We start from the raw sequence: 27,175 nt of genomic DNA, 5'->3' as shown, positions 1-27,175 counted from the left end.
CTAGACAGTTATTCCCCGTTTTGTAGCTGTACATTCGAGTTTTCCTTCCTAAGTGAAGTACTGTACTTTTCACTTGTCTTTACTGAAATTCATCTTGTTGAATTCAAACCAATTCTCCAATTTGTCAATGTCATTTTGAATTTTAAACCTGCTCACCAAAGTGCTTGCAACCCCACCAAGCTTGGTGTCATCTGCACATTTTATAAGCGTACTCTCTCCTCCACTATCCAAGTCAATAATGAAAATAGTGAATAGTACCAGATCCAGGACTGACACCTGCGAGACCCCATTAGATACACTCTCCCAGCTTGACATCAAGCAATTGCAACTACTCTTGGAGTGCGGTCTTCCAACCAGTGCTGCACTCACTTTATAGTAATTTCATCTAGACCACACTTCCTTAGTTTGCTTATGAGAATGTCATACAGAACTCTGTCAACAGCCTTATTAAAATCAAGGTATATCACGTCTACTGCTTCCCCCGATTCACTAGGTCAGTAAGCCTATCAATGAAGGAAATTAAATTGGTTCAGCATGATTTATTCTTGACAAATCCATGCTGACTATTCCTTATAACCCTATTATCCTCCAAGTGCTTACAAATTGATGGTTTAATAATTTGCTCCAGTATCTTTCCAGGTATTGAGGTTAGGCTGACTGGTCTATAATTCCCTGGGTCCTCCTCCTTCCCCTTTTTGAAGACAGGTACTATGTTTTCCCTTCTCCAGTCTTCTGGGACTTCTTCCATCCTCCAGGAGTCCTATAACAGGGTTCAAAAAAGAACTAGATAAATTAATGGAGGATAGGTCCATCAACGGCTATTAGCCAGGATGGGCAGGGATGGTGTCCCTAGCCTCTGTTTGCCAGAAGCTGGGAATAAATGACAGGGAATGGATCACGTGATGATTACCTGTTCATTCCCTCTGGGACACCTGGCATTGGTCACTGTCAGAAGGTAAAAAGAAAAGGAGTACTTGTGGTACCTTAGAGACTAACCAATTTATTTGAGCATAAGCTTTCGTGAGCTACAGCTCACTTCATCGGATGCATACTGTGGAAACTGCAGAAGACATTATATACACAGAGACCATGAAACAATACCTCCTCCCACCCCACTCTCCTGCTGGTAATAGCTTATCTAAAGTGATCACTCTCCTTACAATGTGTATGATAGTTGGGCCATTTCCAGCACAAATCCAGGTTTTCTCACCCTCCGCCCGCGCCTGTCTTGGGAGACAGGCCAGTCCTTGCCTACAGACAGCCCCCCAACCTGAAGCAAATACTCACCAACAACCACATACCACACAACAGAAGCACTAACCCAGGAACCTATCCTTGCAACAAAGCCTGTTGGCAACTGTGCCCACATATCTATTCAGGGGACACCATCACAGGGCCTAATAACATCAGCCACACTATCAGAGGCTCGTTCACCTGCACATCCACCAATGTGATATATGCCATCATGTGCCAGCAATGCCCCTCTGCCATGTACATTGGTCAAACTGGACAGTCTCTACGCAAAAGAATAAATGGACACAAATCAGATGTCAAGAATTATAACATTCATAAACCAGTCGGAGAACACTTCAATCTCTCTGGTCATGCAATTACAGACATGAAGGTCGCTATCTTATAACAAAAAAACTTCAAATCCAGACTCCAGCGAGAAACTGCTGAATTGGAATTCATTTGCAAATTGGATACTATTAATTTAGGCTTAAATAGAGACTGGGAGTGGCTAAGTCATTATGCAAGGTAGCCTATTTCCCCTTGTTTTTCCCTAACTTCCCCCCCCTCAGAGGTTCTGGTTAAACTTGGATTTATGCTGGAAATGGCCCACCTTGATTTTCATACACATTGTAAGGAGAGTGGTCACTTTGGATAAGCTATTACCAGCAGGAGAGTGAGTTTGTGTGTGTGGTTTTTGGAAAGGGGGGGAGAAAACCTGGATTTGTGCTGGAAATGGTCCACCTTGATTATCATACACATTGTAAAGAGAGAGGTCACTTTGGATGGGCTATTACCAGCAGGAGAGTGAGTTTGTGTGTGGGGGAGGCGGAGGGTGAGAAAACCTGGATTTGTGCTGGAAATGGCCCAACTTGATTATCATACACATTGTAAGGAGAGTGATCACTTTCGATAAGCTATTACCAGCAAGAGAGTGGGGTGGGAGGAGGTATTTTTTCATGGTCTCTGTGTATATAATGTCTTCTGCAGTTTCCACAGTATGCATCCGATGAAGTGAGCTGTAGCTCACGAAAGCTTATGCTCAAATAAATTGGTTAGTCTCTAAGGTGCCACAAGTACTCCTTTTCTTTTTGTGAATACAGACTAACACGGCTGTTACTCTGAAACCTGTCAGAAGGTAGGCTACTGGGCTAGATGGACCTTTGGTCTGATCCAGTATGGGTGTTCTTATGTTCTCAAAGATAATTGCTAATGGTGCCGAGATTGCTTTATCTATTTCCTTAAATATTCTGGGATGAATTTCATCAGGCCCTCATGACTTGCATATATCTAACTTATTTAAATATTCTTTAACTTTCCCTATTTTGGCTTGCATTGCTTCCCCCTGGTTGTCTAAATTAATTGTGTTGAGTATCTGGTCGTCATTAATCTTTTTAGTGAAGACTGAGGCAAACTACGCATTAAGCATGTCAGCTTTTTTGATGTCATGCGTTATTAGCGCTCCTTCCCCCACTGAACAGAAGACCTACACTTTCCTTCATCTTTCTCTTGGTATTTAAAGAACATCTTCTTATTACCTTTTATGTTCCTTGCCAGGTGTAACTAATTTGGTGTCTTAGCCTTTCTGATTTTGTCCCTACATACTTGTGCTGTTCTTTTGTACTCATCAATTTGACCATGTTTCCACTTTTTGTAGGATTTTGTGTAGCAAAAAAGTCACTTAAAAGGTAATGAGATCAGTTGGACCCCTCAATGGTAGTCAATGGGGAAAATAAAAGTACTACACTTCCAAAGTCTTTGGGGGTCTTTTGAACTCCAAGCACATACAAAAATTTAAATAAAACATTGCCTCTTCTTTAAGTATTCTCAAACTATGATGCGGACAACCAATTAGCATTGGTTTTATCTGCATACTTGTTGTGATTTTTGTGTAGTGAAAAAATGACTCAAAAGGTATTGGGGTCTGTTAGATCCCAATTTAATTATGCATTCCAACATAAGATTGCTTTTATGTTGAGGCAGCAGTAATGATATGATATATGAACCTTTCATCATTGTTTTAATCAACAGTTTCAGTGGTTTTTATTTAAAAAAAAATGCACCAAAAGCATCCTGGGGGTCTGTGAGATCCCAGTTAATGTTCCCCACAGGTATCATCACAATTGTACAGCAAATTGAGTTTCTTTCAAGATAATCCCATCGCACTGATCTTCTGGGAAGCCTACACTTGCTAGAAAGTTTCTGAGGAAGCCACAATTGTGAGATACTAGTTTCTGGCAAGCTCACACTTGACAGATGCTGTTGCTGTGGCAAAGACTTACTGTTGCATTGCAAATGCACATTGCATGTCTGAATGCATATATTGTTTGGATTTTGTTGAATCACACCTGACATAAGCATTTGAGGAAGAGATGGATGTTTCACAGGGACCTGAGCACAGAAATGGTGAAGCCACTGGTGCAGGAAAGGAACATAGCAGCCTTGCTTCAGGCTTCTAGGAAAGTAGTATCTGTGTGCTGGGTACTGATCCAGAGCCTAAGAAACAGGGAAGATGCTACATTTGTTCTGGAGAACGAGGCAGGAAAACACATAACAAATGTTCAAAATGTAAAAATGTTGTATGCTCAGAATATATGTCAGCTTATTTGCTCTATTTGTTCAAAGTGGTAAGCCATTTACTACCACTTTGCTGCGTTTGTGCCTTTTATAATGCTGCTGTTGCTATCTGTTTTCATTGTCTAAAAACGGGGTCTGTTAGACGCGACACCCGTGTACTGTGTAGCTATTTTTAAAATGTGTGTGTTACTGGGTCAGTTAGACCCCAACACAAATACTGTGTAGTGTACTTCTGAATCTAGGAATGTTTTAACTTGTTCATAGATTTACAGTTCACTGGTTACAATGAAGTCAGTTTTAAATGCATCCCATGTATTTTTCCAATTTTGACATACTAGGGGGTCTCCAAGACCCCAATATGGAAATAGTTGGGAGATTTTTGGTCCAAAGTGAGGATTAAAATGGTAGTTCCTATATTTTCCTGAACCCAATACAATGCTGAATTGATTTTGTTATCCTCAGACTACTACCTGCATGCTAATAAAATAGAAATGCTATAGTTTGGAATAATTTCATACTAAGTGTCACATGAAATTACAAAGACTTTGTGATAAAACATAATGAAAAAAGTCTACCCAATTAGGGGAAGAGATTGGGGTCTTCTTTTAAGAACTTTCCACTCACAGGGTAAGTGAGGGTATTATACATTTCTAAATTCAGAAGTTGTATATGTTTATTGCCCCTGTCTGGGCAGCTTTTCAACAAGATTGCAAATAAATGTGGCTACTTAGGAAAATGTTCATTCATTTTCAGTATTAGTGTTGTGGGTAAAACCAGGGCACCAACATCAGTGCAGCTGAGCAACTGAGGTGGTGAAAGACACCTACATGCTTTAGTGTAGGCCGGGTAAAGGCTAACAGCCAAGGATCTGCTTCACTCCCATCGACTTCAGTCGTGCAGAATCAAGCCCCAAATCCTGAAAACTGGAACAAAACTCAAGTAATAAATCTTTCCCTCAGGAAAACTGTGCTCAACCACAGGGGATTTGAAGGTAGGACTCATTAGCACAAATGCCTCAGAGCTTTCTAATAATTGCAACAGGATTGTTTAAGGTATGTGGGAGACATTGCCTGCAACTCCCTTCAAACATGAGGTTTTGCCTTTGGAAATCCCCACATCCCCAGTACTGTTTCATTGCAGCGATCCATCGAGTTCTCTGTGCCAAACTGTGTGCAGCTCCTCCATGAGTTGCTGCTGTATTCTCGATAGCACAGCACAAGCAGAGCATTCCCACTGCATTTGCCCACATATCGGCATATAGGCACACTCAGGGTTTACCTTCACATGTATTTCTCCATCCATACATTCAAATAATTTATCTGTACTTGAGTAGATGGAAGACTTGGGTTTACTGGGCTGAATCCAATTAATATGAAAGATATGGTAACGCTGCAATAAAAGACCTGCAGCACAGCTGTGGCTGGCTCGGATCAGCTGACTTCGACTCATGGGGCTCAGGCTGCAAGACGTAAAACTTGCTGTGTACATGTTAGGGCTGGAGCCCAGGCTCGGAAACCAGCCTAAGCCCAAATGTCTACAATGCGATGTTTAGCCTCGCAGCCCAAGTCCAAGTCAATTGACCTGGGTTCTGAGACGTGGTGCTGCAGGTTTGTTACAGTAATGTAGACATAGCTGTAGACTTAAATAAGACTAGATAGAGAAACCACTTCTTCTACTTTGAAGACTTCTTCCCTTGTCACCTGGAAGGCATTTTGCCCTCAGTTGGGTTTTTTATTATTATTTTCTTGCCCCCGTTGGGCTGCCTAGCTAATAGTTTGCTTGACTAAAATCCAAACCTCTTTTTGACTGTCAGAACACAATTCAACGAATTTTCCTCAAAAATCAGTCTCCAATGATTGATACACACAACTTTTTACCATATACAGAAACAAGGTGGGAGGAACTATGTAGGTTGTACTATATACAGAATCAGGATGGGAGGATCTTTATAGGTCATGTGCAAGAAAATAAGAAAAGGCATTAGCAAAGGAAAACTATCTTGCCTTTGGTGATTTCACACAGTGAATTGAAGAAACCGATGAACTAGTCCTATTTCTAAACATTTACATCAATCAGAAATGATGACAAACATTATTCCCTCTATGTGAAACAAATTTATTTTTAGACTTTTCAGGAGAGATCCTGTATAAACTCTGCCTGTTAAGCACGTGGTAGCCTGCACTTTTCCTGGATAATAAAAAAAACTGTTCCATCTTTTTACATTATTTAAATATTAAACCCCAGTTTACAATGTACTGAGACCCTACCTGCGGACAGTACAAACAACCATAAAGGACTAAGTCATAGTTGGAAGTTAAAAAGTGGAATTACAAATGCAATTTACAAAGTAATTTGCTTTGAAAATCATATCAGAAGAATATTTTCTCCTCATATCCACGAATTCCCAACTAATAATATAAAGCAATTTGGGAATAAAGAAGATTGACACCTTATCATTTTGGTCTTTTCTCCTGACCAATTTCAAATTGCTTGGTAAATGATTGAATTATTAGTTATTTCACACATTCCAAACTAAAATGAAATTTCCATGTATACAATTGAATGGAATATCTATATTCACAGTCTTTTTACCCATTACAAAATCACAGTCCTGCCTCTTGATGCATGGGCAGGAATTAATATTTATCTTGTAAAAATCAGCTCTCTTATGCACATAGTGGCTTGAGAACATGTATAACATAGCAGTTCTGGGCTGAATGTGTTTTTGATAAAAAAAATGATCATTAAACAGCTACTGTATCTGTTTTCACTGTAATGTTGAAAACAGAGGAACAAGAATCACGACTTTATTAAAAAAAGAAAAGGAGTACTTGTGGCACCTTAGAGACTAACGAATTTATTTGAGCATAAGCTTTCGTGAGCTACAGCTCACTTCATCGCTCACAAAAGCTTATGCTCAAATAAATTCGTTAGTCTCTAAGGTGCCACAAGTACTCCTTTTCTTTTTGCGAATACAGACTAACACGGCTGCTACTCTGAAACCTACATTATTAAAGCAGAACATTCTGAGTATTTTAATACATGACAATTTAATATGCAAGTTAATTTTTAGAGTTTAGAATTCATAACACAACCCTGTAATTCAAGAATTTTAAGTGCCGATGGGATTTATTTTTCATCATTAAGGAGACTTTCTACTGATCTCAATGGGCATTGGATCAGGGCCTACCCTACTAGCATCACTCATGATGTAATAGGCAAAACTGCAATAAAACTATACATATAAAATGATGGCGTCTAAATTAGCTGTCACCACTCAAGAAAGAGATCTTGGAGTTACTGTGGATAGTTCTCTGAAAACATCCACTCAATGTGCAGCGGCAGTCAAAAAAGCTAACAGAATGTTAGGAATTATTAAAAAAGGGATAGATAATAAGACAGAAAATAGCATATTGCCTCTGTATAATCCATGGTATGCCCATATCTTGAATGTTATGTGCAGATGTGGTCATCCCATCTCAAAAAAAGAGATATATTGGAATTGAAAAAAGTTCAGAAAAGGGCAACACAAATGATTAGGGGTACGGAATGGCTTCCGTATGAGGAGAGATTAATAAGACTGGAACTTTTCAGTTTGGAAAAGAGACAACTAAGGGGGGATATGATAGAGGTCTACAAAATCATGACTGGCATGGAGAAAGTAAATGACGGAAGTGTTATTTACTCCTTCTCATAACACAAGAACCAAATGAAATTAATAGGCAGCAGGTTTAAAACAAACAAAAGGAAATATTTTTTCACACAATGCACAGTCAACCTGTGGAACTCCTTGCCAGAGGATGTTGTGAAGGCCAAGACCATAACAAGGTTCAAAAAAGAACTAGATAAGTTCATGGAGGATAGGTCCATCAATGGCTATTAGCCAGGATGGGCAGGGATGGTGTCCCTGGCCTTTGTTTGCCAGAAGCTGGGAATGGGCAACTGGGGATGGATCACTTGATGATTACCTGTTCTGTTCATTCCCTCTGGGGCACCTGGCGTTGGCAGCTGTCAGAAGACAGGATACTGGGCTAGATGGACCTTTGGGCTGACCCAGTATAGCTATTCTTATGTTCTTATGCATCCATTTAAGAAATTTAGTCAATTGGATTGTTCTCATGAATAATTGTCACTAATGGTCGCAGCTCTGGGACATCAATTCTTACTCAGGCGAACTTCCATTGACTTAAATGGTAGTTTTTCCAGAATAAAGACTTCAAGATTGAGTCCTTATCTTCCAAATTACTCATGATCTCTTCTGCTCTCAAAAGGCCAAACCTCGTAGTCCTTAATACAACAAAATTCAGCCCAAACATTTTTAGTCTAAGATTTTGGTCAGAGCACAATACATCTTTATATACACTGGAAACAGATGTGAAAAAAAAATCTACTTGTGTAACACTTAACAGGACAACCACAATACTAGTCTATTGTATGGTCCAATTTAATATTAACAATCTACATGTTTTCCTTGGGAAGGGAAGAATTTGAAATGTGTATAAATCATATAACTTTTGTTTCTTTTTAAAGGCAAAAATTAACATTGACAATCTTGCCACTTATGAAAAATTTGACTTTTTGAATGAATGAACACAAAAATGATCAAATCAAAACAATGTATGAAATAAAAATAAAAATATATAAAAAAAACCCTCCAAACTTCTTGCTGTGAGATAGTGTGACTCTATTCACAAAGCCACACAGAGACCTTTAACACTTACCACGTCTGATTATTCAGAACAATTCAACGTGGTTTATGGTTAGGAGAACACAAGGACAAACTTTAAAGACAATTCAACAAGAGAAATTCCTACAACTTTACCACACTCAGAAAAGAATATTAGAAAAGTCTTACCAGGGCCTCCGGTTTGATTATTGGCCTCACCATAAAGTTAGGATCAGGTTGCAGCATGACTGGCTTAGAGACTATAGGTACCACTGGCTGACGCTGGGTAGGTGGGCTTGGAGCAAATTGCTATCGGGGTTCAATTTAAGAGAATTATAGACAATGCAATTTGTGCAAACCACTCATATTGCATACATCACTTCATTGCTATGAACTTATTGCCACTAGTATAACAAAAAGCTGTCAGAAGTATTTTATTAACTGATCTATAATGATAATAAGATAAAACATAATGTAATTCCTGGTAGAGCTAAATAATGGCTTCTCTTCCTTAAACCATGACTTCAGAGGGATGATGGAAAATTTTATCCCTGCATTTGGCACTTATCCCATAGAGGCAGTGAACTGATTTAAGAGCTAAAGAAGTAATGCTAAAACGATTAATGTAATGAGACAGCGAACCTGAATTGGAATTGTGATACTGTTAAAGATATACTGCAGTCAGGTGGCTAAACTGATCTTCAAAAGTGAAATTCACCAGGCCTGTAATTTATTATTATTATTCCATTAGAAACATATTAAAAATCACTCATCTTGGGCTGAGATCAAGAGTTAGTCACAGTACTTAGTCCCTTTACTCTATGAAATACAGTGGATACTCTGAGGCATTTCAGAGTTAATCATCTGACATGTACAAATTAGGTGCCTGATCCTACACTCCTTATTCAGGCAAAACCTCCACTGACGTCAATGAGAGTTTTGTCTGAATAAAGAGTTCAGGACTGAGCCCTATGGGTTTAGGTTCTGACTCAGCTCCAGCTACTCCGGTTGACATTTCTCATAGGAAACATGATGTATTCCAGATATCATCCATGTAGTACAAGCTGTTATTATGGAAATGATCTGAAGAATTTCCAGTAAATTGGTTACACAATCCCATTTTTACAGCAAAAAGGAGTATTTTTTAGAATTTAGAGAAAAGTTTTGGAGCCAGGTCTTTGAAAGTCACGAGAGAATTCCCTTGAGCAGTGTAGTGTTTACCCACACTAAATCTATTGCTTAAATGATCTCAGAAGAATCTGAGCGTTCATAGTGATCAACTCTCTGAAGTTGCACTGGATCAGGATAATATCCCCAGGAGTCACACTTACTTCCAGAAACCTGGCTCTACAGAGTGACCCCCTAGTGGAAGAAACTCAGATCTGGCCAGTCTTGAATCAAAACCAATACGAGCCGTTTTCAGGCAAACGGGTGTTCTGAAAAATGGCTCTCTATCACACTTGCTTAAGAATATGAGTAGTTGTATGAACCATCACTTTTTTGGAGAGACCAAAGTGAATTTCTTTGTCCTTTATTCATCCTTTCTGTGACAAACTAGTGATGTTTTCACATTTGAAGACATCAAGGGGATATGAAGAGATACTTGTCTGATACTTGGAACCACAAGTTGCTTATCACTGATAGACCTTTCCCGAATGCAGGAACCTTGGAATATCTCTAGTGCTAGCTTACAGACTCTTTAAAATATTTGCTACGCAAGTCTCCTTCACATCTTCAAAAATGTCCATTTTTTATAGCTTACCAGGAAATGAGTCTGAAGTTTTAGATTAGTTATCATGGGATAATGAATACCTGAGGACTTTTAAACCAATAATGAACTTCCTCATTATCCATTTCAGGCTTAAGTGTTGCCTGAGCCTTGTGTTGGCCCTATGCACAGGAGTGAATGTCATCCCTTGTGAGAAAATGAAACTTAACCATGGCACAGTATTTATCAGTGTCTTTGCCATATAAAAATGGCAGCTGTACTGAACTTTGTGAAACAGTCTACTCTAATCCAGTGGTGGGCAACCTGCCCATCAGGGTAATCTGCTGGCAGGCCACCAGACAGTTCGGAAATGGCGAACCACGGCCACTGGGAGCTGTGGGTGGCTGTGCAAATGTAAACAAACTGATCTCCTTCTTTTAGAAGGTAACAGATTTTTTTAGACAAAGGAAACGCAGTGGATCTAATTTACCTAGATTTCAGTAAGGCGTTTGATACGGTGCCACATGGGGAATTATTAGTTAAATTGGAAAAGATGGGAATCAATATGAAAATTGAAAGGTGGATAAGGAACTGGTTAAAGGGGAGACTACAGTGGGTCATACTGAAAGGTGAGCTGTCAAGCTGGAGGAAGGTTACCTGTGGAGTTCCTCAGGGATCAGTTTTGGGACCAATCTTATTTATTCTTTTTATTATTGACCTCGGCACAAAAAGTGGGAGTGTGCTAATAAAGTTTGCGGATGATACAAAGCTGGGAGGTATTGCCAATTTAGAGAAGGACCGGGATATCGTACAGGAGGATCTGGATGACCTCGTAAACTGGAGTAATAGTAATAGGATGAAATTTAATAGTGAGAAGTGTAAGGTCATGCATTTAGGGATTAATAACAGAATTTTAGTTATAAGCTGGGGACGCATCCATTAGAAGTAACAGAGGAGGAGAAGGACCTTGGAGTATTGATTGACCACAGGATGACTATGAGCCGCCAATGTGATATGGCAGTGAAAAAAGCTAATGCGGACTTGGGAAGCATCAGGTGAGGTATTTCCAGTAGAGATAAGGAGGTGTTAGTACTATTATGCAAGGCACTGGTGAGACCTCATCTGGAATATTGTGTGCAGTTCTGGTCTCCCATGTTTAAGAAGGATGAATTCAAACTGGAACAGGTACAGAGAAGGCCTACTAGGATGATCCAAGGAATGGAAAACCTGTCTTATGAAAGGAGACTCAAGGAGCTTGGCTTGTTTAGCCTAACCAAAAGAAGGCTTAGGGGAGATATGATTGCTCTCTATATCAGAAGGATAAATTCCAGAGAGGGGGAGGAATTATTTAAGCTCAGTACAAATGTGGACACAAGAACAAAAGGATGTAAACTGGCCGTCGGGAAGTTTAGACTTGAAATTAGACAAAGGTTTCTAACCATCAGAGGAGTGAAGTTTTGGAATAGCTTTCCAAGGGAAGCAGTGGGGGCAAAAGACCTATCTGGCTTCAAGATTAAACTCGATAAGTTTATGGAGGAGATGGTATGATGGGATAACATGATTTTGGCAATTAATTGATCTTTAACTATTCATGGTAACTAGACCCAATGCCTGTGATGGGGATGTTAGATGGGGTGGGATTTGAGTTACTACAGAGAATTCTCTCCTGGGTATCTGGCTAGTGGAACTTGCCCACATGCTCAGGATTCAGCTGATCGCCATATTTGGGGTCAGGAAGGAATTTTCCTCCAGGGCAGATTGGAAGAGGCCCTGGGGTTTTTCACCTTCCTCTGCAGCATGGGACACGGGTCACTTGCTGGAAGATTCTCTGCACCTTGAAGTCTTTAAACCATGATTTGAGGACTTCAATAGCTCAGACATAGGTGAGAGGTTTATTGCAGGAGTGGGTGGGTGACATTCTGTGGCCTGCATTGTGCAGGAAGTCAGACTAGACAATCAGAATGGTCCCTTCTGACCTTAATGTCTATGAGTCTATGGTGGCCAGCCAACGGATTACCCTGACGGGCTGTGTGCGGCCTGCAGGCCTCAGATTGCCCACCACTGGTCTAATCTAATAGCCATAGTATAGAGAAACTATTTTCCAATCAAATAAGTTCCTGATATCCATTAAACTATGATCTCCGTTAAACTCAATTTCCAATGTTTAGGAAATACTATGGTTTCATATGTGGTTTCTTTCTTTAAAAGCACACATTCCTGAAGCTTCTTTTTTTAGTTTGTTTTTATTCTACACACACGCGACAAATCTAGCCCTGGCCAGTGCAACATTGGGAAGTGGGGATGTAGACTGGTACATTCCCTGTCAGACAGGTGGGGATTGACAAAAGGTAGAACGGCCATCTCAAGAAGGAGGTAAAAATTACTGCTCCTCTAAGCAAGGAACCATGTGTATCTGAACAGCTGCCAGCTACTACATGCTGCTGTGGGTGGCATATGTATTAACCCACCTAGTGGACAAGATACACCCATAACCCTCAGACCATGCTTCCTGCAGGTATATTATAAGGGCCAATGCATCAGCTGGGTCTTCTCCCATCTCACTCCTGTGCATAAAAGAGGGATCCTGTTCTGCTGTCCCACAGGAAGGTGAAAAGGTTCTCCATCGTCTTTTTCTTTTCTACACATTCTCCACACCAGTGCTATACAGTGCATGGGTAAGCCCATAACAACCTCTAAGAAATGTATTACAGAGACTTTTCCCTATATGCCAGTCTATCAAACTGGACATGTACTTTTTCAAGTGTTTATTCACTGTATCTAGCAAATATGTGTGTATTGTATCATGGAACATAAAGGGGGACTGAACAGACCTATGTTATGGTAGCAGTTTGTGAGGTTTGTGAATTTATTATAGGAAGAAATTTAAAAAATACCTTCCACTAACATAATACTTGCATGCTACTGGAAATTGGGGACTACATCCTTTCTTAGCACACATATCTTTTCTAATATGACCCAATGTCTACATACACTTTCAGTAAAACAATCAAAGACTGGTTATATTGGGCTATATTTTTCAGCTGTGATGCTATCCCAAGCTGCATTTAAAAAACATAGGATTGTAACTATGTTGTGTGTCACCCTGACAGAAACACAAATACACAGTACATAGAAAAAATATCGTACATGCAACATGCATGCTTCAAGCTTATATTTCTGAGACTGTTGAAAAGTGAAAACTCATTGTAGAGAAAGTCTTTTATACTGTTAGAGCTTAGCACTGCTAATAGGTACATGGAGGGTAATATTACCGGTATCTTGTAAATGCAATGACTGCCTTACACACCTGAATGCAAAGATATGATGGCCATTTTTCAAGGGGGGGAATCATATCCTGCACCCATCTGAAATCATCCCCTTTTTAAATTCCTTGACACTAGCATTACATTGAAAGCTCATTAAAAAAACGTATATTAATTATTAAACATTTATGACATACCAGTGGATTGCTTGATGCAGATGATATTTTGCCAACATGAGAGGCGTTTCTTAAACCCTAAACAACAATACCTTCATTACTGCATATCTACTAATGATACTTATGATGCTCAAATCAATTCATGCCACATCTATGAACAATTCATAGCCAATAATTTTTGACAGGGAATTTGACTCCTTCAGCACCAGCAAGCACCTGGCAGAACTTGCAATTAAATGGCCAAGGTGAAGAAAATTATTGATGCTGAAAAGATTTAGAAACCTATGTGTATAACATTAGGAAAGGAAGTTTATGAGACCAGAGTAATACATCTCTGTTTACTTCAACTTTGGCTGGTCTAACAACAGGGTCTCGTATTTAAAATCAGATAGATTTATTCAGTTGATTGGGAGTAACCTAGCCAGAGGATGAGATATGAGGAAGGAAACCAGTTACTTCTTTGGGAACATCAAATGTTTGTGTTTAGCCCAAATAATATAAACTAAGCTATTTAAGAAGGAAACAGGCACAACAGGCCAGATTCTGAACTCAGCTGGACCAAACCCAAGGTCCAGGTGTTCCACTATCATGTCTAGTGTTTAGTATCAGATATGTAGGAGGAAGGTATAAAAAACCCCACAATAGGCAGAATGGGATAATCTACCTGACTTTAGTAATGGAACTATATAACTAGGCCAGGTTCTGATGTGAAACCCCACTGAAGACAAAACAATGGATATAATGCATATAATAGAGTAAGATTAGCTCAATATTAATATTTTATTAAGAGCTAAAATCTCCTCTCAGACCTACCTGTTATTGAGTTTGGTTGGCAGCTGGTGGGGGCTTAGAACTTTTGAAGATTAGGTCACTTATTTAGCTGCCTAATGTGGATTAGAAACCACCCAGGGCCTTCACCCCCAGAATATTTATTGGGTTACGACAAGCCATAAAAATGTATAAATGGCTCCTGAGCCCAAAAAGGTTGAGAACCACTGATTTAGAGAACATTTAGAAAACCCATCTTCCATAAAAAGATGTAGTTGTCATTCTAATTCCAGAGAAGCTTAAGTATTCTTGAAATGTGATTATAAACTATGTTTATGGAGTCCCCTTGTTAATCAGACTGTTTATAACAAAACAAAGATTCATAATTCACTCTTTTAAAACTATCCATCAAATAGAAATAATCTACACATTTTCACGAAGAACTAAGAAGTCATTTTAATCCTGTGCCCTTCCCCTGTTCAGCTGCAATACCCACAATACAAAGTCATTATTATTCCAAATGATCTTGCAGAAAACCACAGCACACAATGCAGTGAATTCGTGCAGAAAAACATGCAGAAAAACTACCCCAAAGGGTCTCAGCTGAACTGTTTGAAACTAGTATAAAATATCTGCAGAAAGATCTTTTATTACAAAGATTTGAGTATGTGCCTGATGTTATAGTCCTTAGTAAAGCAAAATACTAGTATGATGAAGTCACAGAAATATTTTTCCCTGAATAATGGGATTTAATATATGAATTTTTTGTAATATTCAGTATAGATCCTCTTTTGGAATAAACCTAGTGAGTTTGTAATAAGGGACAATCAGAGTATTTCCCCAGAAAACTAACTACTGAAAGGTCAAACCATTCAGATTTGTAGTAAGAATGTTTAGTCTTGTTCCCATCAAAGGACTACTGTTGGTGCTCACTTCAAAAGTTTCTGAGCATGTGACTTCAACCTAGTGTTCTCTGTCCACTACTTTCCCTGAGTAAAACAATTCAGGGTCATATTTAAACCATATTAGCTGAATACTAATATTCTGCTTTATAGATACTTTATATCTCATTCAACTACAAAATAACCTACTTTTTGTGTTTCTGTAGTGAAATAGGTCACATGATTTCTTTATATTTAAAATATGATGGGCTGTAGGTAATAATGGTCAAGCACAAAAGATGCTATTAGCTAATGCATTCTGCAAATGATATTTGGATGCAGAAGATCTGGAACATTATGCAGAGCAAACACACAAGGCATATTCTCCACCTGCTATTTAGATACATCACTAATGAGAATGATGTATATTCAATGAGAGGAGAATATAATTAAATTATACCTTTGGGCTTGATAAGTAGGTCTTTTCATTATTCTGAGAGCTAATGGGTCCAAAAGTAGATCTTCCTCTGTAATTTTTTGCTTCCCAGCTATTCAAGGACTCTGTAGGGCCAGAAGAATGGTAACTGTGGTTTCCCATTCTTTCTTCTAAGAGGGTGGGTGGACGACAGAGAGATCCAATGGGTTGACTGGGTAAGGAGGCAGTGGGAGGAGGTGCGGGAGTATGCATCCCAGTGGATGATGATAAAGTCACCCGTGAAGCTGCAGAAGGTGAAGGGGCTGGACCTCTTGAAGATGGGACAATTGGTGAAGAAAGTGGATGAGCTGCTGATATTGCAGAAGTTGTGTGAGGTTGTGGAGGGAGAGGTGCTATGTGTTTTGTAGGCTTGTCAACTTCATCCAGGTTAATATCATCAAGGTCTGTGGTGTGAAGCTGCAGACCACCTGCAAACCTCCGCACTGATGTAGCAGAAGGAGAAGCAGAAGTATGTCCACTTGTCAGCTAGTGTAATGACAACAAAGACCTGCCTTAACTGTGCACTTGCCTATAATGGACCTGAACAAACTAAAAACAAGTAGCAGGACACCACAAGCTATAATTAACTCAGTACTGTAAGGTCTTGGGTTCCTATTAAAAAAAACATGTACACAACTTTTTCCTGGAGCCTTTTTGTGTACAAAGAGCACTTACCCCAGTTTTAAAAAAATACAGTGAATAGAAATACAGTGCATAATTGCTGTGCAAATAAAAAGAGCAGACACAAAAAGCAAAACAAACAGGAAAAAAATGCTCATTGCAAAAGTGGCTGATGTAAAAGGAGAGCACTTTACAGGCAGCTCCTGAAATTCTAGAGTCATTTAAAAGGATTTCCAGACCAGATTAAAAAAAAAAAAGCCATGAATCTGGAGTAAAGGTTGTCAATACATATCAATAAGAGGAACATCCTTAATCAGCACTAAAGTTTAAAGGACAAAATAGAGTGCTAGGGAATTCAGAGTTACAATACCCCAGCCAACCTAATACCACCCTAGAGTCCGGAGTGTCTGATAAGCAGCTCTGGGAATACATCCACCTGAACTGTGTATGTGACGGCGGTGGTGGTGCATGTCCTGATGGGTGGAAGCTGTATGCATGCTGGTGGCGCACATATGTGGGAGGAGGGGAAGTGCTTGATTTAGTCTCCATGAGTTTGGTGTTGTTCAAGCAAATCTACGCAGAGCTTAGATAATGCTGAGTAGCCCATGCAGAGCTTGAGTCCTTGCTGGGCTTAAGAACTCCAAAGGAGTCAATACAGGAACTAGCTGTTCTGCAGAAGTGAATACATTAATCCAGATTTGGAGCAGTGGAGAAGGGATTCTATATGTATGTGGTCTAAATGTTTCCAGTAGTCATTTGTCATGGATCATGTTAAAATGTTTGTGAAAGTTCACTTAATCAGTGTTCTCTTATCCACTATTTTGTCCACTCCCTGGAGGAACAATTAAAGAGGCATAAATTATCCCTAGAAAAACCAAGATATTTATCCTAGTCTTATTTGATTTACTTCTTCAGGTGGATTACTGCTCTGTCCATAATGATAGTCTCAGCTAAATCTGTCAGTACCATAGAGTGGCTCCACCATCTAAGAATGGCTACCGCATTGGCTGCTCTCCAACCCTTGGGAACTGCTTCTTGTTTTAAGGATATATTACAATTAATAACAAATAATAATACATAATGGCTGTTAGCTTAGACAGGTTAATTCCTCACAACCAACCTGTTCTCTCGATTTATACCAGTTTAATCTCCTGAAATAGTTTTACGGTAATAAAGTAATTAGTGGCAGCGTAAATACAGTAGTGTACTAGTAAACAGTTCCGAGCAACAGAGCTCTGAAAATATGTCCAGGAGTCTGGCCCTAGTATCATGCCCCCTTCATTTCCACCACCGAAGGGGACTGCAATCCACCAGTTTGCAGCTAGTGAGTGCAGAAGGTGTGGGGAATTTCTGCAGAAACATATCCCTCTCCTCAAGAGACTCTTCCATTGGAGAGCCATAAGGCTTTGGGCACTGGGCCAGGAGGAACAGAAGACCAGATGCTCTCTGCTGACTCTAGAATGATTCAAGTGGGAGATCGCCATGGGTCCCCTCTGCAGCTGTTATTGTTCATTCCCAAGGGAAGTCATCAGAAAGCTGTGTTCCTCCTGAAGCAACTGTGCTGGGAGGGGAGCCAGATCTGCGGGATGGTGGGAAAACCTCTCTGTGGGTGTGGAATTATAAGGCCATAAACCTTTCTCTGTGTGCCCCCTCTCCTCAAACTCCTCCCCTTTAAAGGGAAGATTTGAATAAAAGTTTATTAAGTGACTCTTTTAGAGTTCTCTCAGCTTTTGTCCCCTTCCCTTACATATTTTCAAGTGAGGCTATGATTTGGCTCTTTGTTATCCCTAGCTCTCCACGGTACTAGGTTGCATTCAAGATCCTGAATATCAATGATTCCATCCTCAGAGTGTTCTTGCCTTACCGTTCTTGGTGGTAAAGTCCTCATAGCCTCGAGTTTTAATATGGCTAGCAAAAGCCATCCTAGCCAATCTAGCAGGGTCAGCTAAGAGGATACAGAACTGTCAAGTGGTCACGCTGCTTTTCAGTGGAAGTCATGTGGTCACATTTATCAATGGTAATGCATTTTCCAAAAAAGATAGCACCCTGAAAAATGTGCAGATGTCAAATGCTAAATGCTGTCTATGTCAATCTTAAAGGCTGAAATGGGAAAGAACGGGACAGGTTTTTCTCACTGACACCCTGCAAAATCTCCCTGCCAGTCTATGAAACATACAAAAGTAATTTAGATATCACAGTGGAGGGATAAGCAAGAGCTTTCTTTTACCTCAGGAGAATCATTCTCCACAGAGGAGATTTGTTCTAACCGTGTCTGACAAAGTCTTTCCACCCAGTGCTGAACCTTTTCTGATTCCTCCAGATCTTCTCGCTCTGTCTCAGATACCTTAGTCATATCACCGTGGTATAAAAAAAGATTAATGGGTTTACACCACACACAAGATTAGAAGATACAAAATGTATTTGACTTTAAAACACTTTCTGCAAAAAACAATTATGCTCTTGTGAGTCACTTTCTGTTTCACTGCCTTCCATTAGGCCTGTCCTTGAAAACCCCTAAATATCCCATGTGAGAGTACTGTAGTCTTTAAACTGGTAGAACTACCCATCTGAGGAAGAACTGCTCTTGTGAATAAGAAAGCTCAGGATAGGGTTCTCTGTCATCCTTTAGCAACAGAATAGAGTATTTTGCTATCCTGTGTTTTTAAAGTATTTAACACATTGGAACAAACTCTCTGCTAACCTATCTCCACTGAAACCAACAGCATTATACTAGCAGATAAAACATAGTACTATGCTTTGTTACCTCAATTTAAACATTTTCTTCATTTGCTCAGGTCGTATTGTTTCTGATTTTTAGTAGTTCTTTAGTTTCTATGTTTGTCTTGCACTGAATTCCTGCTTTTCATTTTTACAGATATTCATATTTTTATTACCAAAAAAGCAAGCTAAGGAAAAAGGTGGGCACTGATCTCAACATAAGCTTACTATTCTTTACCTGTTGCCAGGTATACTGAACAAGAGCTGTAATTTGTTATTTTAAATAACCCATAAGATACCACTATCTGCAGACAAGGCAAGGGCCCACCTCAGCAAGGTACCTGAAGTACCATAAGGTACCTTTTAAGTCAGTGAGATTAAACATATTTTGAGTTAGATACATGCTCAAATACCCTGCTGAACTGGGTCGCAGACATCCATGAGCGTCAAAGAGTTTTGCGTGCAGAAAGAAAGCAGGATAAAATAGGAGGAAATAATAAAATCATAAAGAAATATAGTCCAACATTTATTGCAACATACCTCTTGTACAAGCCGGTTGATTTTCAGCTGTTTTTCTTTTTCCAACATCCCTTCTTTTTCTTTGGCAAGTTTTTGCTCAAACTCCAGTTCCTTTTTACACTTTTTCTGTTCATGCAAACTGTCACTCTTCAACTTCTTTCTCTCTTTCCCTTTCTGGGAGGTTTTTTTATTACACAAAACAGTAGTGTGTATACTTTACAATGGCTTAGAACACTGCAAAACTCGGCGCTTGATTGAGCCTTTAGATACATGAAAACCTGTCTTGGAAAATTAGCCACTTTCCGTATGTGTGCATAAGTGTGGTGGCTGTTTTTAAAACAATTCTAAAAACCAGTCCCCATCATATTGGGTGAAATTCATTCTTATTCAGAAGGCAAACAGAAGGCCTATACGTCACTTATGGATCATGCAATGTTGGTAATGTTAAATACCTTTTTCCTCTAGTAAGAGTTATGATATTCATAAATAGTTTACCATAACGTCATCATTTCTCACCCTTCTGTTTGTCATTAATTGCATGATGGCTTTCACATAAGTGCTCATGTATTAACATGTAGGAGTGAACCCTTCCTTTTAACCTATAAAAAGCCTTTGTTGCGTCACACACTTCCAAAACACCGCATACCATGCATTAAGAAAGACAGAGCCAGCCACTGCAAAGAAAAGGCTTAGATCAGTGCAGTGTACTAAGGAGGCGGTGTGTCTGGATCTTAGAGATGGCAGATGGGCATTCATGGCAGCTACAGGATTAAATGTTCTCACATGCACTGGCCACTTAAAGATGTGCTAACACTGCACAAAACAATCATACGAGTTACATGTCTGATCATTTTGGGGGTGGGGTGGAGGCTTTAAAACAGTGCAACTAAAGGCCCCTGAAACTTCTGGAGAGAGACTTTGAAGTCCGTGCTCTTGTTGTTAGAGAAAGAAAACCTCCTCCCCTGATTACAGTGGCCATCAGCTGTGTTCCCTGAGGCCAAGTAGTAATGTAGGAGGATAGCCTGCATTCTCCAGTTTCCCCATGCCCAAAGCTGCACAGTGAAGAGGAGCTGGCTGGTGCAGTGAGAGGCTGTTCTCCAGGCTTGGTTGTTGGAGGAGACACAGCACAGTGAGGAAGCATGAGCTGTTCCTCTTTTCAGCTGTTCCTCTTTTACTGTGGCTTGGGGAACCCAGGGCACAGTGACAATCATGCTACAATCATTCTCTGCATAACAGGATTAATTTATCAGCTCTGCAATACTGGAGTGACATGTAGCAGCTCACACCCCTAATCTAGGCAATAACCATTGGGAGGATTTTAAAAAATAGACAGATTCTTCTTGCTGGTAAAAAAAAGACCTGCCCTGATGTGGGAGCAATTAGAACCTTCCACTGCTGCGATCAGTGAGGTTGTATGGTAATATCTTCACAAGTAATTTGGCTATTGTTGCAAAGATTAACCCTAACAGGTACAATGACTATGTTGTGAAAAAGATTTAGTCGCATCAAACACCTAATTTCTAATGCCTGTGTTTTAGCCATGAGGTTTAGTTTGTATTACAAATGTTTTCATGTTTTGTTTAGAGCTAGTTACTGTTTACACCATTCACTGGGGACATCATTCTTTACAAAGAACGGTAAATATAGCATGGCTCATATGATAGATGTTAACGTTTTATACTGGAGATGAAGACTCACACTGAGCTCTCTGTATGATACTAGTGCTAAAGAATAGCAATATGTTCCCATTAATCTTAGCTGAATGCACTACCATAGCTCAAGTCAAACTCTACAGAGCCTGAGTCATCCCTTCCATAGATCATTTTTAATGGATTCAGAATTCACCGTTCGCAATTTGCTCTGTATTAAAAATACCTTTAATAGGAAGTGAATTTCTTTTACAAACATTGGTCTGTTGTTTTGTGTGGGCTGAAACATTTTAAAAACACACAAAATAAAAATATTGCAGTTTAGATTAAAAATACATTTTTTCAAGCTTTTAGTCTACAGTGTGCGTAGATTTCAATAGTGGGTAGATTAGCCCTTTAATATTTTCCACGTGCTTTGAGAACTTCTAAACATATAAAGGTGCAAAGCATATAATTATACAGAATAACTTGGGCAGTAAAACCAATTTGCACTTTTACAGCACACCTTATGTTTTTCTGCCATATAACCTACTGTATTGATGTTGGCTAGAGTATGAGATACAGTTCTGAGTCCACATGGTGGTCAGCACTGACATGCCAACATTAACTAACAGCACAAAGTGGTATCTGAGATGTTACAGATGTTTCCTATCCTATGCATACGGAAATAATTGTGGCTTGTGGTAAAAGATGACCTTTTAAGTGGTGACTATGGTAGATATAGCTGACAAGTCCAGGCTGTGATCCTGATTTCCTTGCACACCCAAAACTCTAAATGAATTGATGTAGAAGCAATGCAGGATCTGCTCTGGCTCTAAGATGGCTCCACCATTAAGTCCCTAATTGGTTTTGATCATCAACCTGGTAGTAATATAATGTTCATCATAGTGTCAAAAGATACTGAGAAGGAAATGAAGATGAATGTATCAACAGGACTAGAATATTATCTGAAACACTACTGCATGCTTTAGAGATGATACTTATAATATACTACCCTGTTTAGCAAATTTTAAAAGTATGTTTTGATTGTTTTCTTCCATTATGAGTCAAATTCATTTCTGTTTAAAGGTCTATTCACCACGTAAGCTTCCACTTACTGGTAAATTTCCAAAGGCACAAATGGATCTAGGCACTCAATTCCCATTTATTTTTTTCCTCTGAAAATCTTCCTTTTAAGCACTATTTCAAAGGCTTGTGGGGAACATAAGATTTGCAAAGGGGAGCACCCCATTTGTCCAGTTTTCCAAATGTGTTGAGCACCTCCTGAAAGGTATGTCTAGGTATCAATTCCCATTGCAATCAGTGGGAGTTGAGAGCACTCCGTACTTCAAAGATCAGCCCCTCTAGCTGCACTCCAAAGAAACTTGCTTGCACATGCACATGTTAAAGGAGGAAGCATTTGAATATACTGAATCCATATGAAGTAAGACAGTTGGTCACGTATTGCCACACTTAGAAATAAATGTACATGGCTGTACAACTTATTTAAAAAAAAATACAGAGGAGAGAAAGGAGTAATTTCAAATGCAAAACCCACAGCAAATTTTCATTTATAGCTCCACACACTTTGTACCTTGCGAATTGTGGGAAATTTCCCTTCATATCGATAAAACCACCCAAAAGCTATAAAAAAAGCAAAGGAAAAATATTTGATGGAGAAAAATCCAGAACTGGTTTAGATCAACCCATGTCCATATGTAACAGGTTAAAAGCTATTTGAAGGCTAAAATAATAATGGTATTAAATGTCTGGAGTGTTGTATTGTATTAAATGATGGTGTTAAATGACAGTTCCTTTATCAGATTTGATCAAAAAGCAGCATCTGTACATTTACTAACATGCTTACCTTATTGATACACTTTTTATGTGAAACGAAACTGATGCAACAGCCAGCTTCTATACAAAACCTGACAGTGATTCTCTTTATTGTTAGATAAACATTATCATGCCTATTGCTTTATATTAATTGTAACAATTTGTTAGCAATAACATATAGAATGAAATCAAGTAAATGATTCAAAAACATCCAAGCTTGTGCACAACATTTAGGGAAACAACAAAACCTTTCATTCCCCATACGAAATATTTTTGTTCTGGGGGGAAAAAAAAAACGATTTTCTTAAAGCCAAGTTCATAAAGTTTAAAACTATACTGTTGGGTAACACACAGGGCATTCAGTAACTCTATTATTATATATAAATCTGCTGATGATCCAAAGCTTAATTAATAGCATCCACTTTCTTTATATTTACTGACAGTGTTTGTATTCATTTCAGGTGTCTCTAGGGCACAATAGCAGCAATACATATTCTGAGCTCTGTAATTTTGCTAGCGTTTACCATCCAATGGACTGTGGGTCCTGCCCTAGCAATTGAAAACAGCAAGAATAGAAAGTGTTCAGTCCAGTGTCAAGACTGACTGTCAGGAGGAAATGAAATGTAGGAAGAATCTGAATCAGGATAGGAAGCCAAGGTTGAAGAGCAAACCTGTTTGTTCTGCTTCGTGATCACTCCATCCATGTCATCTGCTGCAAGTTGGTCATGCGCAACTCCCTTTAAATCTACTAAAGAAACAAAGGAGGAAGGAAATGAGGAGATAGAAGTGATAGGGTAACTGAGGTTTCCACAAGGTAAAAAGGGAACCGCACTGAGATCTGTAATATCATGAAAAAAACAAGGTATAATCAATTCCTGGTTTACCCTGAAGAAAATAAGGTCTTCATACAGCCATCATGGCCTGCAATGCACTGAAGCTAGGCTGGGTGAGGAACCTGGTGGCTACTCTGAAGTTTGACCATCAACAGTTATCTGGGGTCTAACTTCAGAGAGAAATGCCACCGCTTTCCCGTATACTATAGTAGCCCCTAGATTGTGGCTCCTCTGTGGGAGGCACTGCACAAACACAGTAAGAACAAATCCCTGTGCTAAAGAGCTTCCAATGTAAATAGACAAGAGAAATGAACAGTGGGAGAAAGAAAATATCATCACCTTCATTTTATGATTGGGTAACTGAGGCATAGAAAGATTTAAGCAACTTGCCCAAGATCATGTGGGAATACTGGGGCAGAATCAGGAATTGAACAAAGATCACCTGAGCTCCAGCCTAGGGTCTTACTTTCCTACTTCCTGTTGTGCATAATAGTGCTTCAAAGCATCTGGGTTTTTTCAGTTTAATCAACAGTTCCTGATTTAACCTTTTATCTAGAAGTTAAGCTTCAAGCCATCCTAATTAACTTTTAAAAGCTCAGTCCAGCAGCCAGGCTTACAGTTAATGGGCATTTCTATGAAAAGTTAGAGCGTACAAACAGCACCTTCTTACTGAACAGATCTGCTCCCTGTGATAAATCCTCTGACTTCAAGGGCACAATAACCTCTGACTTCAAGGGAGTTTTGTCTTAGCAATGACTACAAAATTTGCACAAATTATTTTCTGGGGACGGAAAAGGAGGAGTGAGGAATAAGAGAGGGGGAAAGGATGGAACGGGAGCAGAAAAGCGGGGGGTGGGGGGACATGGGAGAAGGACACCACAGTGTAAATGGATTAGACAACTGAAAAGTGAAGAACGCATGTGTCCAAGCCTTATGGAATCCACAGTAGGAGATGTGTTTGTCTCCTAGTGTCTGATCCACATAAGATATTAATGTATTTGCTATATGTGCCAGAAAAAGCTCTTAGGCCCCAAATCAGTGCACACTTACGAGCATGCATAAATGTAACCATGTGAATGATCCCACTGAGAACTGACTAAGTAGATCTGCTCACATGCTTAAAGGTAAGCCGATTCTTAAGTGCTTTGCTTTATCAGGGCCTTAGCATAGAAGAGCCTAAGCTCAATTCTCCTTTTTCAGTCTCATTTTTCATACCACTTGCAAAATCATCAGAATGCCCACTGCAAACAGTCAGCAGAGCAGTCAAAACCCTGAGTTCCAAAAGTCATTCTTCACGTAAAACTCAGAACAGGTTTCAGCAAAGGATAAAAACTGAAGGGAACAATTTGCTAAGAACAGATTTTTTTTTACAACTGTTGGAGAAATTCAATGATCCCTGAGATTATATCTGTATTTCACAAAGTTGAAAATTTCAAACTGATCTGGATTTGATTTGTTAAGCAGAGTAGGAATATTGTAGATTTTTTAAAAAAGATCTGCTTGCTCAGAGGTTTACTGCTGCCCTTGAAAGGTGTTGGATCTTTACAGTGTAATTTACAAGCTTGTACAGGAGACTGGGACATTTTTCAGAGTTTTGTTATAATTTCTAAAGAAATAAATATTTGCTAGAGCCTGTGCTGCATATTTGCACAAGTGTGTCACAGTAGCCACCAGATCCCTTTATTTATTTAGGGGACAAATGTTTAAACAGGGGACATGATGAGTATGCCCCCAAGAATGACCATTCATTAAACACAAAAAGATCCATATTTGCACATGCAATACAGTAATAACAATAAATAATAGCACTAATACCTAGCTCATATATAGTGCTCTTCATCTCAAAACACTTTACAGAAGGAGATCATTATATCCATTTTAAAGATGGGGAAACTGAGGCACAGAGATGCAATGACTAGTCCAAGGTCACCCCAGCTGGCCAGTGGCAGAGCTGGGAATAGATGCCCAGTCCAGTGTTCTACCCATTAGCCCACATTGTCTTGCCATAGTAATCATCGTTAGCCCATTTGCATGCACAAATACCTATCAGCATGCAAGTGTGAGCTTTTGCAGGTTCAGTGAAGGCACATGCATTTTTGAAGTGTCCTAGTGTGTCACTGAGTTTTCAGGGCTCTCAGGCTTTAGTTGACATGGCTGGTATTTCTCTTTTACTTCTGCAATTCACCCCATTTTGGTTTCTGTAGGACACTAAAGACCCACATTCTTAATTACATTGAAATGCATTAAGTAACAGCAGAGGAGTGAGCTGTTAAATATAATGTAATTAGGGACCAGATCATCCATCCTTGTGATGAGATCTCAACCCCACACTGGCCCTGAGGGCGTTACTATGGGTCAGGAGGGGCCCATTAACCTTATATGCTCCACCTGGCAGATGAAGCCCAGCTGGGAGGAGGAAATCCAAGGGGAGTATAAAGCCAGGAATTGAGCATGGGAAAGGGTCTATAGTCATTCCCTAGAGGAAAAGGGAATTGGCCAGGGACAAGGAGAAGATCAAGTCCTGGGCTCCTGCCCTGGACTTGAGAGTCTTACAAGTGGCCTAGAGGGATGAAGCAGCTATAGGGACTGATGGAAGCTCTGGTGGTAAACCAAGAGAGGTGTGGCAGGAAGGCGTCCAGGGAAAAAGCAACAGGTCAGATTGGGCAGACCGAGGTTGCTAGTCACAGGGTCCCTGGGCTAGAATTTGGAGTAATGGGTGGCTCAGGTTCCCCTACTAGCCACTGGGAAAGTGGCACTGGAGGATAGACTTGGAATAGAAGACTGCCTAAGACAGCATGTGGACAGTTGGTCCAGTGAGACTTTGTTACCCTGAAAGGAGGGAGACCATATAGTAACCTGGCCAGAGGGCCAACTCAAAGAGGAAGCACCCAGTTCTCAGAGAGAGATGGGCCACGGCATGCGCAACTGATGGAAGAGGTACCAGATGGTATGAAAGCTAATTCCCAGACACAAGGATGTGCACTTGTGGAGAGCCGACCCCTTCACAATCCCATGTGGAAAGCAGCAGGAGGAGAATTTATGCTTGGAAATCTCATGGAGATTTCCCTTACAACATTCCCATAAAGCGAATTGCGCTTATCTGCTCCTGCAGAAAAGGGTCCAGGACCCATCCTCAAACAGAGCAGATCCCTAGGAATCTGCAAGGATTGGGGCCCATGCATCACCTTTGGTACTTGGTGGCAACCCCGGCATTCCTTATGCAGAAAAGATAATGCAGCCCCAGTTAAGGTCGACAAGGGTGGGCTGGAGGTAGGG

The 27,175-nt window shown here is 39.8% G+C and overlaps 1 protein-coding gene across 3 annotated transcripts in view; it reads right to left on the bottom strand.

Annotated features, from left to right (window-relative positions):
* USH1C (USH1 protein network component harmonin) overlaps positions 1-27,175 on the bottom strand; it is a 100,695-nt gene that overhangs the window by 20,297 nt on the left and 53,223 nt on the right. Inside the window, exons 15-18 of one of the 3 annotated variants that reach the window (XM_073347369.1) lie at positions 23,738-23,814; positions 8,663-8,782; positions 4,635-4,723; positions 3,663-3,726 (exon numbers count right to left, since the gene is read on the bottom strand). In XM_073347369.1, the coding sequence (XP_073203470.1) occupies positions 4,661-4,723; positions 8,663-8,782; positions 23,738-23,814 (260 nt within the window). In that variant the 3' untranslated portion in view covers positions 3,663-3,726; positions 4,635-4,660. Of the gene's footprint in view, positions 1-3,662; positions 3,727-4,634; positions 4,724-8,662; positions 8,783-23,737; positions 23,815-27,175 lie in introns of those variants that run through there. The other 2 variants (XM_073347367.1, XM_073347368.1) reach the window with 2 other exon arrangements.

Source organism: Lepidochelys kempii, chromosome 6 (assembly GCF_965140265.1).
Source record: "Lepidochelys kempii isolate rLepKem1 chromosome 6, rLepKem1.hap2, whole genome shotgun sequence".
NCBI lineage: Eukaryota > Metazoa > Chordata > Testudines > Cheloniidae > Lepidochelys > Lepidochelys kempii.
This window is presented reverse-complemented; position numbering and strand designations above follow the sequence as displayed.